Source organism: Cladophialophora psammophila, assembly GCF_000585535.1.
Source record: "Cladophialophora psammophila CBS 110553 chromosome Unknown aczJe-supercont1.43, whole genome shotgun sequence".
In the NCBI taxonomy this organism is placed as follows: Eukaryota; Fungi; Ascomycota; class Eurotiomycetes; order Chaetothyriales; family Herpotrichiellaceae; genus Cladophialophora; species Cladophialophora psammophila.
Window position 1 is genome coordinate 1 of NW_006912964.1, and position 13,386 is coordinate 13,386.

General features: G+C 51.2%; 4 protein-coding genes across 4 annotated transcripts; 2 read left to right on the forward strand and 2 right to left on the reverse strand.

Moving 5' to 3' along the window:
* Positions 1–960: 960 nt before the first annotated feature.
* Positions 961–5,451, reverse strand: A1O5_13138 (ATPase; the record flags this gene model as incomplete). The annotated part of the gene is made up of 1 exon (XM_007753705.1): positions 961–5,451. The coding sequence occupies one exon, from the start codon at positions 5,449–5,451 to the stop codon at positions 961–963; it is 4,491 nt and encodes a 1,496-aa protein (XP_007751895.1).
* Positions 5,452–7,740: 2,289 nt separating this feature from the next.
* A1O5_13139 (uncharacterized protein) lies at positions 7,741–8,622 on the reverse strand (the record flags this gene model as incomplete). The annotated part of the gene is made up of 1 exon (XM_007753706.1): positions 7,741–8,622. One exon carries the CDS (start codon positions 8,620–8,622, stop codon positions 7,741–7,743), a length of 882 nt encoding a protein of 293 aa, XP_007751896.1.
* A 755-nt stretch (positions 8,623–9,377) lies between these two features.
* Positions 9,378–10,371, forward strand: A1O5_13140 (succinate dehydrogenase [ubiquinone] iron-sulfur subunit, mitochondrial; the record flags this gene model as incomplete). Its single annotated transcript, XM_007753707.1, has 3 exons — positions 9,378–9,792; positions 9,847–9,998; positions 10,048–10,371. The coding sequence occupies 3 exons, from the start codon at positions 9,378–9,380 to the stop codon at positions 10,369–10,371; spliced, it is 891 nt and encodes a 296-aa protein (XP_007751897.1).
* A 427-nt stretch (positions 10,372–10,798) lies between these two features.
* On the forward strand, positions 10,799–11,923 carry A1O5_13141 (uncharacterized protein; the record flags this gene model as incomplete). The annotated part of the gene is made up of 1 exon (XM_007753708.1): positions 10,799–11,923. One exon carries the CDS (start codon positions 10,799–10,801, stop codon positions 11,921–11,923), a length of 1,125 nt encoding a protein of 374 aa, XP_007751898.1.
* Between the last annotated feature and the right edge of the window lie 1,463 nt (positions 11,924–13,386).

Consider the following 13,386-nt stretch of genomic DNA (forward strand, 5'->3'; position numbering starts at 1 on the left):
CCCAACCAGTTCATACTATTCAGATTGTTACTAGGAACCCTAACCCAGTTAGGCCCCAGTAGGATCTTTAACAATGATTCACAAACTCAAGTGACGCTGCAAGCTCAATATCGCATCAAAAGTATTCCTTTGGCCCCCGGCAGGATTTGCGTCGCTGGCGTAGTTCACACTCTGGTGTAAATCTTGGCTCGACGTGAATCATGCTGGCGGCAAGGACGCTCCGGCAACGTAACCCGATCTAGGTCGCCGCGATCGTGGTCGACTAACGGATATCGAGGAATGTTGCATCATAGAGCCGCAGTACTGCGGCTGCGCTTGGAGGGGCGTGGAGTTTAGTGTTTGGCCGTACGCGGCTCGAAAGACGCCTATCGCTTTGGTATGCGGGTCGTCAACCGGCACGGCTCCTGGACAAAGCACTATTGCGTGACGGAGGTTGAAAAATCCTAAGTAGGATTGGTGAGTGTTGGTGAACGCAGCAGCGAAGTGTTAAATATCGATCGCGCTGGCGGAAGGGGCGGACGGGCGGCCGGTCGGCCGGTGTACAAAGGTACAGCCGCAACTCCGCCTAGATGAAGCCGACTTGGTGAGTCCCCTGTGCCAACGACCCAGCCCACGGAGGTGGAGCACCGGGCGGCACCACCCCGTTCTCCTGCTCCTAATAGCAACTTCACTATAGGACTGACTGCATGGTAAGCTGCTGTTACTCGCTGCTTATAATTCATAACCTAGGTTTTCAGTTCCTCGGTAGTGCTCGGCTATCTGGCGGGCTGGCAGGACTATAAGATGTGGGATACTAGGAAGGGGTTTCCCATTCTCGGCCCTAATATGCGACCCTAACTAGCTAGCTTTTTGGACAAAGACGACGCTGAGAGAGCTCAACCTATCAAGGTATGTCGTGTACGTATACTTTAACATCTTCCAATGTCCGCCAAAGAAAACATTACTTCTGCCATGACGATGCTATGACTCTCTGAAGAAATCTTCTCGCACAATATGACTCTTGTTGCACATGCCCCGGAAGATGCCACCTGCTTCAAATAGATTGATGGGAGTATCCAATTCCGCAATTGTACCTTGATCCATCACGCAGATGCGGTCGTAGTTGATGATGGTCTTCAATCGGTGAGCAATGCACAACACCGTCTTGCCGGCGAAGCCGGTCCGCATGGTTCGTTGAATCTTCTCGTCGGTCTCGAAGTCGACCGACGAGGTCGCCTCGTCACAGACAATAATCTGCGAGTTGCGGACCAGTGCCCTGGCTAATGCCATCAATTGCCGCTGGCCAAGCGAGTAGTTCAAGCCCTCTTCTTCCACGGGACTGTCGAGATGGATCCGACTGGGTCCTGCCGGTGCGTTGACATTCGACGTCGATGTGGCCGCAGTTTGCGCAGTATCAGGGCGATCGACCTTCTCCGCCGTCACCATTTCATCTCCCACAAGATCCGCCTTGCGAAGTGCTGCCCAGAGCTCCAAATCGGAATGCTCGTTGAAAGGATCAAGGTTTGATCGGATGGTGCCTCGGAACAACGTCGGATCCTGCGGGATAATGGCTAGACGTGAACGCAAATCGTATAGGCCCACAGTTGAAATATCAATGTCATCAATCTTGATCTGTCCCGACGTGAGCTCTGTCAATCGGAAAAGTGCTGACATGATCGACGACTTGCCAGCCCCAGTGCGGCCGACAATGCCAATTCTCTCCCCGCCTTTGACTTGAAAGTCCAATCCATGAAGAACGAGCGGTAATCCCGGTCGATACCTCATCTCCACCTTGTTGAATGTGATCGCCCCCATTTGGGGCCAATTATCGGGCACTTCTATACCCTTTAATGGTGCTTCTTCCTCCAGCTGAGTGCCATAGAAGTGCAGTCGCTCCGTCGCGTTCATGTTGTTTTCCACTTCGGCCAACTGTCGCACGGTAAATTGAATCATCTGTACAATAGCCAAGACATAGGACAAAACCAAACCCGCTATGCTAGGATTAACATTAAAGCGATCTGTCACCACCAAGATGCCGGTCACAAAGACCAGCATATTTCCGATGGCATCTAGTCGAGTAGATAGCCACCGTTGATTTGCAAATGTCAAGTAATATGCAGAGTTCATCTGATCAAGGGCATCCCGCAGGCGTGTCGTAAAATAGGCCTGGAGGCCGTACGCTCGAATAGATGCCACTCCCGAAATAGACTCCGAAAATCGTGCAAAGACGGTGGAGCGGAGAACTGCTTCATGTCTTTTGATTTCCCGTGCTGACGCTCTGTAATAACTTGATGCGAACAGGAACAAGATGAAAAGGGGTCCCAAAGCCACAGCAAAATAGTGAAAATATGCGATGATCAGGGCAAAGACCGAGGTGATCATGGCTAAAGTGAGGAAATACATCCTCATTGCATCGGTCAGACTGTTGTCCATCGAATCGACATCCTTTGAAAATCGATTAGTGATTCGACCGAGAGGAGTAGTATCGAAGAAAGACATGGGCGCGCGCAGAACTCGGGTCATGGCTCTCTGTAACATTACCCTGCTCGCATTGGTGCCACTTGTGGAGAGAAGAGTCGAAAACGTGAACATCAGCACCGCTTGCGACAGCCCCAAACAGGCGTATGCAGCAATGTATGTGCCTTCAGAGAATCCGAACTTATCACTCGTCCACCAACTGAGCCATAAGCTAGTCACTATGTTCGCCCCTTGGGATAAGATAAGGGCAAGGAATATGAGCGGCCAGAGTATTAGCGATCCTGATGCACGGATGTAAGCTCCCCAAACGGTCCAGCTGACGGATTTGACGGCGCGCTCTTCCTGCTGCATCAGACCTGCAGGCTTGCTTTTCTTGCTCTTCTTTTCGGACTTCCGCTCATTGGCTTCCCCGCTCTTAGCTTTTGCTAGTGCAGTTTCATCTTCTTGAGCGGTCGTAGCCATCAACTTTTGGAAATCGACGCTGGTAGTCATCAAGTTGTCAAACGTGTCGATGGCCTGGATATGGCCTTCTTCCATCCAGATAATCCGGTCACACCGAGAAAGAACATGAAGTTGATGAGTCGCTAAGATTCTGCATTTGTCCTTCATCAGGCCACAAATTGCCTTATCCATGATGTGACGGCCGACATGGGCGTCCACAGCCGAGAGTGGGTCATCCATCAAGACGATGTCGGCATCAAAATAGATCGCCCGTGCAATATTCAACCTTTGCTTCTGTCCGCCTGAGAGAGTAATACCTCGTTCACCGATTTCGGTCTGATCTCCCGCTGGCAAGATTTCCAGGTCGGGTTTCAACGCGCAGGCATCGATGACATCTCTGTACCATTTAGACTTGTACGGCTTACCGAAGAGGATATTCTCCTTCACAGTGGCATTTTGGATCCAAGCATATTGCGGGCAAAATGCGCGAGAAGATCCCATCTTGACCTTGCCGCCCGTTTTGCGCATGTCTCCAGCTAGAGCAGCGAGAAGTGAAGTTTTGCCAGAACCAACAGTCCCGATAACGGCGATCAGTTCATTCCGGCCCACTGTGAAATCCATGTCGTGCAATTTGAAGGGTTCCACCTCCGTGATTTCACTTGCAATGTCTTCGTTGGATGCCCCAGGAGATTTCTTGTTCTTCTTTGCTGCCTTTTCAGCTTTCTTTTCTGCCTTTTCGGCTTTCTTTTGAGCCTTCTTCCGTTCCTTCTCGGCTCTTTTGGCCGCCATGAGCTCGCCCCTTGTCTGGAATGTCCCAGCCCTCTCCTTATCTTGAGTTGCGGTCCGTTCCCAGGTAAAGGAAGCATGCTGCACTTCGACTGCAGGCTCCATCTCCTCATCCCAGATGATCTCGTCTTGCTGGTCTTCAGATAGTAGAAACTCCTGAATACGCTGAATCGCGGTCTGGGCATCAGTAACTTGTCCAAGAACCAGAGGAAGTAAATTCAGCGGCATCCGTAGGGAATTGAAGAGGGCTAATGACGAAAATATCCGCGAAGGAGCAAGACCATGGTCAGACAGCGAATATGTGATGAAAGCCAGCATAGCTGCAAACACTGGCATTGACATGGCAACCGCGTTGATGGCATTTCTGATTGACAGCAAGACCTGGACAGCCCTGATTTCTCTCTTGCGGAGTTCCTTCAGCCGGTCCAGAAAGCTCGTTTCCCATCCAAAGAATTTGACAAATCGCACGGAGCCCAGAATTTCCTGTGTCAAGCTCACACGCTGATCGGTGACTTTGTTAATCTTTTTCCTCCTTGCTAAGAGAGATTTGATTGCTTTGGTCAACATGGGCAGGACGATGACCAGTAAAGCATAGCCCGCCAGCGCGCTATATCCAATGTTGATACACAGTACGACCAAGACGACGATGATCTGAATGGGCGATGTCCACATGATATGGAACAAGCCAGAGGCCTGGTCGATGCGATAGGTATCGACACTCATCAGATTGACAATCCTGCCATTGTTCCAACCGACGCCATCTCCGGCAATACCGGCGCCTCTATCAGGTGTAACTTTCGGGCCACCCTTGGAATTAAGTCGCTTAGAGAGGATGCGGGCGAGAGTCGACCTGGCCTGGTGCTTCTCGTCTTCGGTCTGCACCACCGTCTCGGACGCTTCCTCGGCTTTTATGGCCTTTCCTCCGGCTTTTGCCCTTCCGGAGATGATCAAAGATTTCTCAAAGATGGCGTTGATCAGCACTGCTCTGCACTCTCCTCCAACCATCATGCCACGGTAGATGAAATGATTGGTCGCCATGGACTGACACATTTGCATGAAGGTGATACCGATTACCAGGCCGATGCCGTGACCGATGTTAGGAGATTTGCCGCCGGTCTTGTCCGCAATCCAGGCATCAGTAGCAAACTGAATCAGGTAGCGGGTAGTAAAGGGCGAGAAGACCTGAAAAAGGGCGGAAAACAGTGCACACATGGCTCCGAGCAGAAATTCGCCTCGAAAGGTGTCGAAAAGGGCAAACATCAGAGGGTTACGTTCCCCTCGTGCAACTCGACGTTGGAAAGAAGCCGACAATTTGTCCCTCATGGTCGTAGCACTTCTGTCGGGATTGACAAGCCAGATGTCATTCAACTCGATTGGTCGCTTGTAACCTGTCGTCATGAGAGGGTTCATCCACTGGAACAGTAACAGGCTGAGGAAGCTCGCGTTGTATTCTCGACATACTGTCCTCTCCTCTGGTACCGGCGGAGGGTTCCGACGGAGCGGGTTTATTCTGTAACGCCATGGTACTTTCTCTGACTCTTTCTCGTGTGCATAGGCAGCAGTGCTGGCTTCGGTCGCCTCAGTTACGCTCGACTCGATCTTTTCCAATCGCGTACTGTCTTGGCTCCTGCCTCGTCCTTCTCTTCTCGGATCCCTGGGAACCTCCAGATATCGTACTCGCTCATCCCTCTTTTCCAGATCCTGCTCCTCGATATCGTTCCGGGAGACGGCGCGCTCGAGATCCTTCTCGTCGTCGGTATGCGCCATAGCGTTTGCTTCCAGTCTAAGGGACAGTCAACAACGAGTGGAGGTTGATGGAGTCTGTCGAGCAGTCCATGATGGAGTAACCGTCGACGGGGGGAGGGGCAGATATTAATATGTAGTGTTACTCCCGAAGAATCGGTGACGGAAGGACTGAGAGCCGGGAAGTGATGACTGGGAGGGGGACTAGGATCAGGCGCAAAACATCCTCGGTGTTGTCGCAATGGATGTTGAGCAGAACCTTTACGGCAAAGCGGCCACAAGCGAGGGAAGAGGCGTTGAATGGGCGGAGACGTCCTACTGTCGCAGAGCTAATGGGAACAGAGGAGATGACCAGGCAGACTGTTCATGATGCAGAGGGGTGGACACGATGAACAGACGTCGAGCCATCCAAGATGTCGATTGGGGCGGCTGTGTTGGTTGCATTCTTCGAGCCTAGCTGGGCTTGCTGGGCGGGCTGGGGTTTGTGAGGCGCACTTTTTGAACCACGGACTGGGGTGGGTGTTGAAAATCTCGACAATCCCAATTGGCGCCTGCGAGGCGAAGCTTGTATCTGCCCATTTGCCCCAACAGAGTCAAGCGGAGCGATGTTGGTGATGCTCCTAGTACCTAGTACTACCGGAGCTTAGCAATCCAAACGCCTGAACGGGCAGCCTAAGTTCTCCGCAAAATTCAATACTCATTCAGAGTACTCAGTAAATGAAATGTGCTTTGCTTCATTAGAGTTGATTATTCCTATTGTTCTGGAATGTGGATGGATGGATGGATGGATGGATGGTGGAGCGACTTCAACGAAGTGGGTGCCTTCTTTTTTTGTGGCCTCCACGGTATTGCGGGCAGCGAGTAAACGACCACCTTGACCTCCTTGACCACCCTCGTATGATCTCACCTCTAAGCGTCACCAGCATCAGTGTATTATCCTCCGCAATACTCGGTACCTGGTACCTGGCTGCCTGGATGCTCCCGGCTCGAGGCTTGCTCAAAACGCTCCCACGTTTGCCGGGCGAGTGCTGTGCGACTGCTCAAACACGGTCTTGTGTATCCCCAGAGACCGCCATTTCATCCACCTAAAGACACCTTACATTGTGCCACAGGTGGCAATCCAGCGGTAAAGACGAATCCAAGAAGCCCACGGACATTATGCATGACTGCCTGAAGCCCGGCCGCTTGACCCCACCACGTCTTTGGGATCCTTTTTTCCCCGGCAGATGACTCTTCGAACCTCGCTTCATATACCTGGCCGGGTAAGACGTGCCGGTAGGAATAAAAAAGGTCCTTTTTGTCGTGCGGGAAAAACCCCCTTCCCGACAACTTCCTTCCTGTTATGGAGTCCATTATCTTTCGAGATTGGCCTAGACTGCGGCCCTTATGCCTGTTAGCTCGGGGCCGAGATTCTGTCTATATCTTCCGATCGAAAGTGGAGGCAAACACGATGTGTTCTGTTCTGCCTGTCTGAGATACATAAATCGGGACGATAGCAGACATCCCGTCGGCAAACCGGCTCCTCTGCTTACGGAATGCATTCCGACCAAGCGGAGGAACCTTAATGCTGTTGGACTCAAGGTCGAATAGAAGCAACGACTGGGCAGGGCATCGACTGCTTGAGGAACGACTAATAGACAATGAGGTATTTGTATGGCCCCTTAGATGGCAGGTGTCGAAGTGAGATCCCTGTGGTGGCTAGCCACTTTATGTGGACTCAGTACTGCTGGGGCTATTAGCTTAAGCAATAGAGTTGGTTCATCCGGCAGACACGAACAGCCACTTATGGATGGAGGAGTGTGGGAACATGCCTAGCAGATAAGGCTCCTAGAGAAACTTGCGCGAGGCGCTCCTAGGTCCATGCAATTTGACTGAATTTCCAGCCCTTCCGCTTGACTTTCCTGCCAGAGGTCCGGACCTGCCATCCTTGGACTTGTTCGTCCGTTGCTGTCCAGATGTCAGACACACCAAAGGACCTGCTTGGCTCAAGTGTATTGGATACGAGGTACTCCATACCTAGGGATGTCCCCATCCTCTACCTCCGGAACCGGTCCGTCCGGCGGGAGACCCAGACACAGGCGTGGATCTGAAGGACAGGACGGGAGCCTGATGCCTACAAGTATGTACTGGCGAATAGGCCAAAGAGAAGCGCACAGCATCGCTGAAATCACCTTATGCAGCACACCATGCACTGACTTTCAACTCCCTCATCGTCATGTCTTCCATTCACACGGTTCGAATGTGGTATTATCAGACCCCCTTTGGAATCGATATTTGATGACTCGGCCCCGAGACACGAAGCCGCAAAACTCCCTACAAGTTCGTGCTTGCAGCGACCCCTTCGAGGAGGTCCGTGGTCCTTCGCAGTTCATTGACCTTTTTGTCAACCCCTTTCCAGCAGTCGGGTCCGATGATGACCCTCAACAACTTTTCTCTCTTAACGAGCTCTCCAGCTTCGCCTTCTCCAGTTGCAGCTTCAAACATCACTTGAGCGGCTTTGTTGGGGTCTCCAATTGCCACCTTGGGCAATGTTGAAATGAGTTGAAGCATTTGATTAACCGGATGGTCACCCGCGTACTCCACGGATGGCTCAATGTGTTTGCCAGTACTCGAACTGCCAAACTCCGTTCTGTAAGCACCTGGGACGATTATGAGAACCCTGATCCCAAACTGTGCAACCTCTAGGCTACAAGACTCGGATACAGCTTCCAAGGCGGCCTTGCTTGCTGCATAGACACCGCAGGCGAGACCCGGAGCAACGCCTTGTGTGCTGGAGACATTCATGATAACTCCGGATCTTCGTTTTCTCATCCCAGGAAGGACAGCCTGCATAATTCTCAATGGCCCGAGGAAATTGACCCGCATCTGGAACACAGTATCGGCGTCAGGGATATCCTCCACAGCCCCCAGAACGCTCACGCCAGCATTGTTGACGAGTACGTCAATGCCGCTGAAGAGGGACTCTGCAAATTGCATTGTCTTCTGGATTTCTTCTTCTGACCGTGTCGCGTCGAGCGTGATCCATTTCCCGCCGCTACCTTCGACTTCGGACACCAAATCTGGCGTTTTGGATGGATTGCGGGATGACGCGATGACAATATGGCCTTTGGCGATGGCGTAGCGAGTCAAAGCAAGCCCGAGGCCAGACGAAGTGCCAGTTATGAACCAGACTGGTGCTTTTCCTTTGGTAGACATGTTCGTACGAGGGCCGCGATGGATAGAGAATCACAAGTCTACTGAAGGAGATATTCCGACCTATTCTCAAATCTAGGCGAAGGTAGTCACACGCGTAGTGTTATATGAGTACGCCGGTCAGTGAAAAGAAAGGTATCGGACATACGCACGGATTTTGCAGGTAAGTTGACTAATGCTAACCTCATAGAGCTCGGATCAGCTCTGGTCAAGAGAGCGTCTTCCAAATGCGTTCTCTTCGTTCTGCCGTGTGGTTGATCAACCCTATGAGTGTACTTTGGAGGCGCCAGGCCAGCCAGCGCGGTACGAAGTTGCTCTGCAACCCGCTGACTGTCGCCTGTCCGGATTTACGTGCTTTGGTGCTCGGCGCCGTTGGTAGAATAATGGGGTTAATTCAAAACAAAAAAGAAGGACTCGGTCGCCACACCAACAGCTACCTCGTACCCGGGTAGTCATCAATATAATACTTCAGAAGAACTGTACGTAGAGATAATAAAGTCACAAGAGGAAGATGGATAGAAAGGCTGGAACTGTTACCTCGGAATGTGATCGGATGCGGAAATGGTGCAGGATTATTTCGGAACAATGTGATTGGATCTGGGGTTCGCAAGCAATTGCACGCCACTTTCCCTCCTCTTCAATCTTCAATCCAATCTCAATCATCTTCTACAGCTACTCCGTCCTCTCCGCTCCAGTCCATCTGATCATCACCGGTCCTGCGCCATCAGTGCTGTACCTGGCAAGCTTCCACATTGGCCATGGCAGCTCTACGCACAGCATCGCGCTTGGTGGCGCCCGTCCGAGCTACCATCCGACCTTCCATCGTGAGATCATACGCCACTGTTACCAAGGACAGTGCCTATAATCTCTCTGCCAGCCGACCTCCTGCCCCTCCGTCCAAGACCAGTACAGTGCAAGAACCAAGGCCGGATAAAGATGCAAAGATCAAGACATTCCACATCTACAGATGGAACCCAGACGAGCCGACCTCGAAGCCGAGAATGCAGACATACACTCTGGACTTGAACAAGACTGGCCCGATGATGCTGGATGTGCTGATTCGTATCAAGAATGAGGTAGACCCAACGCTGACCTTCCGCCGAAGCTGTCGAGAGGGTATTTGTGGCAGCTGTGCCATGAACATTGACGGAGTTAATACTCTGGCCTGCTTGTGTAAGAACTGGCGATCTGATCCTGGAATACACTTCGAACTTACAATGTTTACAGGCCGAATTCCCACGGATACATCGAAGGAATCCCGAATTTACCCCTTGCCACACACCTACGTGGTCAAAGACCTGGTCCCTGATCTGACACAATTCTACAAGCAATACAAATCTATCAAGCCTTTCTTGCAACGAGACACCAAGTCACCGGATGTAGGTTCTGCCGACATGCTCCAAAGAGGCGTTTGCTAACGGGTTTCAGGGCAAGGAAAACCGACAGTCGCCAGCTGACCGGAAGAAGTTGGATGGGTTATACGAATGCATCCTCTGCGCTTGCTGCTCCACTTCATGCCCATCTTATTGGTGGAATAGTGACCAATATTTGGGCCCTGCCATCCTCCTTCAATCGTACCGCTGGCTGGCCGATTCTCGTGACGAACGCAAGGCCGAGCGCAAAGAAATGCTGGACAATAGTATGAGCTTGTACCGATGCCATACCATTTTGAACTGTTCAAGAACCTGCCCAAAGGGACTCAACCCCGCCAAGGCGATTGCAGAGATCAAGAAGAGCATGTCTTTTGCTTAAGCTTGGTGCGAGGAAAAAGAATTCAGGGTGGAATGGGTCCCTCGTGGCTGTTCGGGTGCACTCGACGCCTTCACACAATTTGGTACCATCAGATAGCAAAATGCTGTATATATACATGCAGTACGGTGTGCACGAAGTTTGATGATTTGACAGTAGCCGGCGCCCCTTCATGTTCAACGACTTATCACATATCACGGCATTGGCATCCGAAGACCTTGCACAAATGGGGTCCCCGTGTCACCATTGGCGGGCTCTCTCCTTCCTTATCAACCTATGGAATGCACTAAGCGCATTCGGACCAATATAGCTCCGCAACCCAATGCGTTGATTAAAAATACAAGCCCATAACAATCGCGCAATTGACCCCAAGTATTGCGATTTCCTCTCCTGCAGGTCTGAGAGCGTACCCTCTCTACATATAATTACGATGGAGTGCTCGTGCTCGGGTCAAGCTTTCGGCAGTTTACACCTATGGATCGAATCCCTGAGACCGTCTACTACTAGTCGGAGGACGCGTTTGGCGGAACACATTCCGACTACGTCGCAGGCGAGACAACAACAGTCACTCAACGACCGGCCCTTCGATCAGTTATATCCCTTCGATAAGACATCTGCTGTGGTTGCTGGTGATGATGAGACCGTCTTGTATCTTGGATATGGATCCAATCTGAGTGCTGAGACATTCAGAGGGAAAAGAGGTATACGTCCAGTATCGCAAGTCAACGTTCTCGCGCCGACTCTGTCCTTGACCTTTGACCTACCGGGTATCCCATATTCTGAACCGTGCTTTGGCAATGTACGTTATAGGCAAGAGACACCCCAGCAAGAGGGAAACTCCACAACTGCGAAGGACTATCATAAAGATCGTTGGTCAAAGGGTCTGGTCGGTGTGGTCTACGAAGTGACAAAGTCCGACTATGTGCACATCATCGCAACAGAAGGAGGTGGGGCAGGATATCAAGATGTGCTCGTCGATTGCTACCCTCTCAACGGGGGTCCGATGGAGGATGTTCCCCTGATGCCGTCGGGGCAACCTTTCAAAGCCCATACTCTGTTCGCACCCGCAAAGACCACACGACCTGACCCTTCCTACGCACAACCGAGCCCGAGATATCTCAAACTGATAACGGACGGCGCCGAAGAACACGGATTACCACTCGAATATCAAGCCTTCCTGCACCAAATTCGATCGTTCCACATAACAACCACAAAACAGAGATTGGGCTCATTCATCTTTCTAAGTGTGTGGTCTCCCTTCTTCTTGTTCTTCGTGGGTGGAGCCGCTGCGATATTTCTGAAACCAGATGGGACGTATCCGAAGTGGTTTGCGAATTTCTTGAATGCTATGTTTACGGCATGTTGGACGAGTTATGATCACTTCTTCAAGGAGACGTTTGGAGACGGCGAGAGGACCATGAAGGAGAAGGATGATGCCGACGAAGGCGATCTTGAATATGCGAAGATTGAATCTGTCATGGATGAGAAAGCGCCGTTGATTGAGCGAGTGCAACATAAATATGGGGCGGTGAGCACGGTGGAACGAATTGTATGAGAATGGTACGAGAATTTCGATGAAAGATGTTTGGATGTACTGTTGGAAATGGCCCTGAATCGCCCTCTGCTTGACTTGAAGTATGGCCAATGTGTTAAGGATCCAGTGAGTTGAACAAGGAATTTGTGCCGAATCATGTCGGTGGCCTTCTACACCCACCAATCCAGGTGCTTCCATCTCCTCTTCTCGCTTCACTCCTGCGCCTAGTTCACAACAACAACAATTTCTCCCATGATCTTGTTTCTTATGATCCAATCCCATCTCCGATAATGGACAAGCAATCTCACTTCCAAGCCTCGTTTTCAGCCCTTGTGAAGTGCCTCGACCAGAGCTTTCGGAAAGGGGGACTAGTGAGGTAAGTCTGCACCATTGAGCGCTGCATATCAGCAAGCTGATCAGGTCTTCTCCACAGCCTTCCAAACGAGATCATCAAGCCCTTCAGGCAACCCTTCACTCCCGCCGAAGGCTCTCTGCTTCGCGATCTGCTGAAGCTCTTAGAGAATGGCCGACCAAAAAATATCGTCCGTCTTGATTCGCAGTCTTTCTACACGGTTGCATCAATCATTCTCCATTTCCCTTATTCAGAGACGCAGAATAAGCTGCTATATGTCTTCATGGTAGGTGGGTTCCCATGAGCGTTGAGATCAGGCTTATTCGATCAGGAAACGATCCGACAATACAAAATTGAAAACACGTTCGCCCCAGTCTTGTCTCGGATCCGTGGGACTGAAGTAACTCCTGCAGAAGTCAAAGAGCAGGGAGACTACATTGGAAGGAAGCTAAGCTCCTGCATACTGCGCCATCTGGTGAGCAGTGAGAAAAGATCGCAGCACCGCTGGAGGGTACTGACTTCCCGCAACCCACGACCGCCGGCTAGGAATATTGCACGAAGCTGACATTGCACAGCTAGCGCAATTTCTCTCTGTCCTACTTCGCACGAGTTCGGTCGCGACAAATCAGATAATGAATACTGCTGAGTGGTAAAAAGCAAGCGCCCAGTATCTGTACCCCTGCCTAACGCCAAGACAGCCACTACTTGACGGCCATTCTTGAAACAGAGCGGAACTATTTTCTTCGCATCCTCGTAGCCGATGTGGTCCGAGAATTACTGTTCAATGGTGCAGAACGGGAGCCTCTGAAGAAGTCATGTGGCAAGCCTAGCATTGTGGATGACTTCCCTCTTTCGAAGAATGGGGATTCTATGTGGATGAGCAAGGCAGTCGACCACCTCAGCGGGATCGACCTTGAAAGAGCATTCGTTGGACAGTATGACTGCTCCTTGTGAGACATGCATTGTTTAGCTAACGTTCTGCAGAGCTGAACGTATATTCCGAGTACAGCGGCTCGCGTGTGATGGAAACAAGTATTTCGAGAGTCCCTCCCCATTCATCGCAACGGTTTCGAGCGAGATCTCGTTTCTAGTACCGAATGGAGTGGATATGCTCACGTTGTTCTCTGTCCCA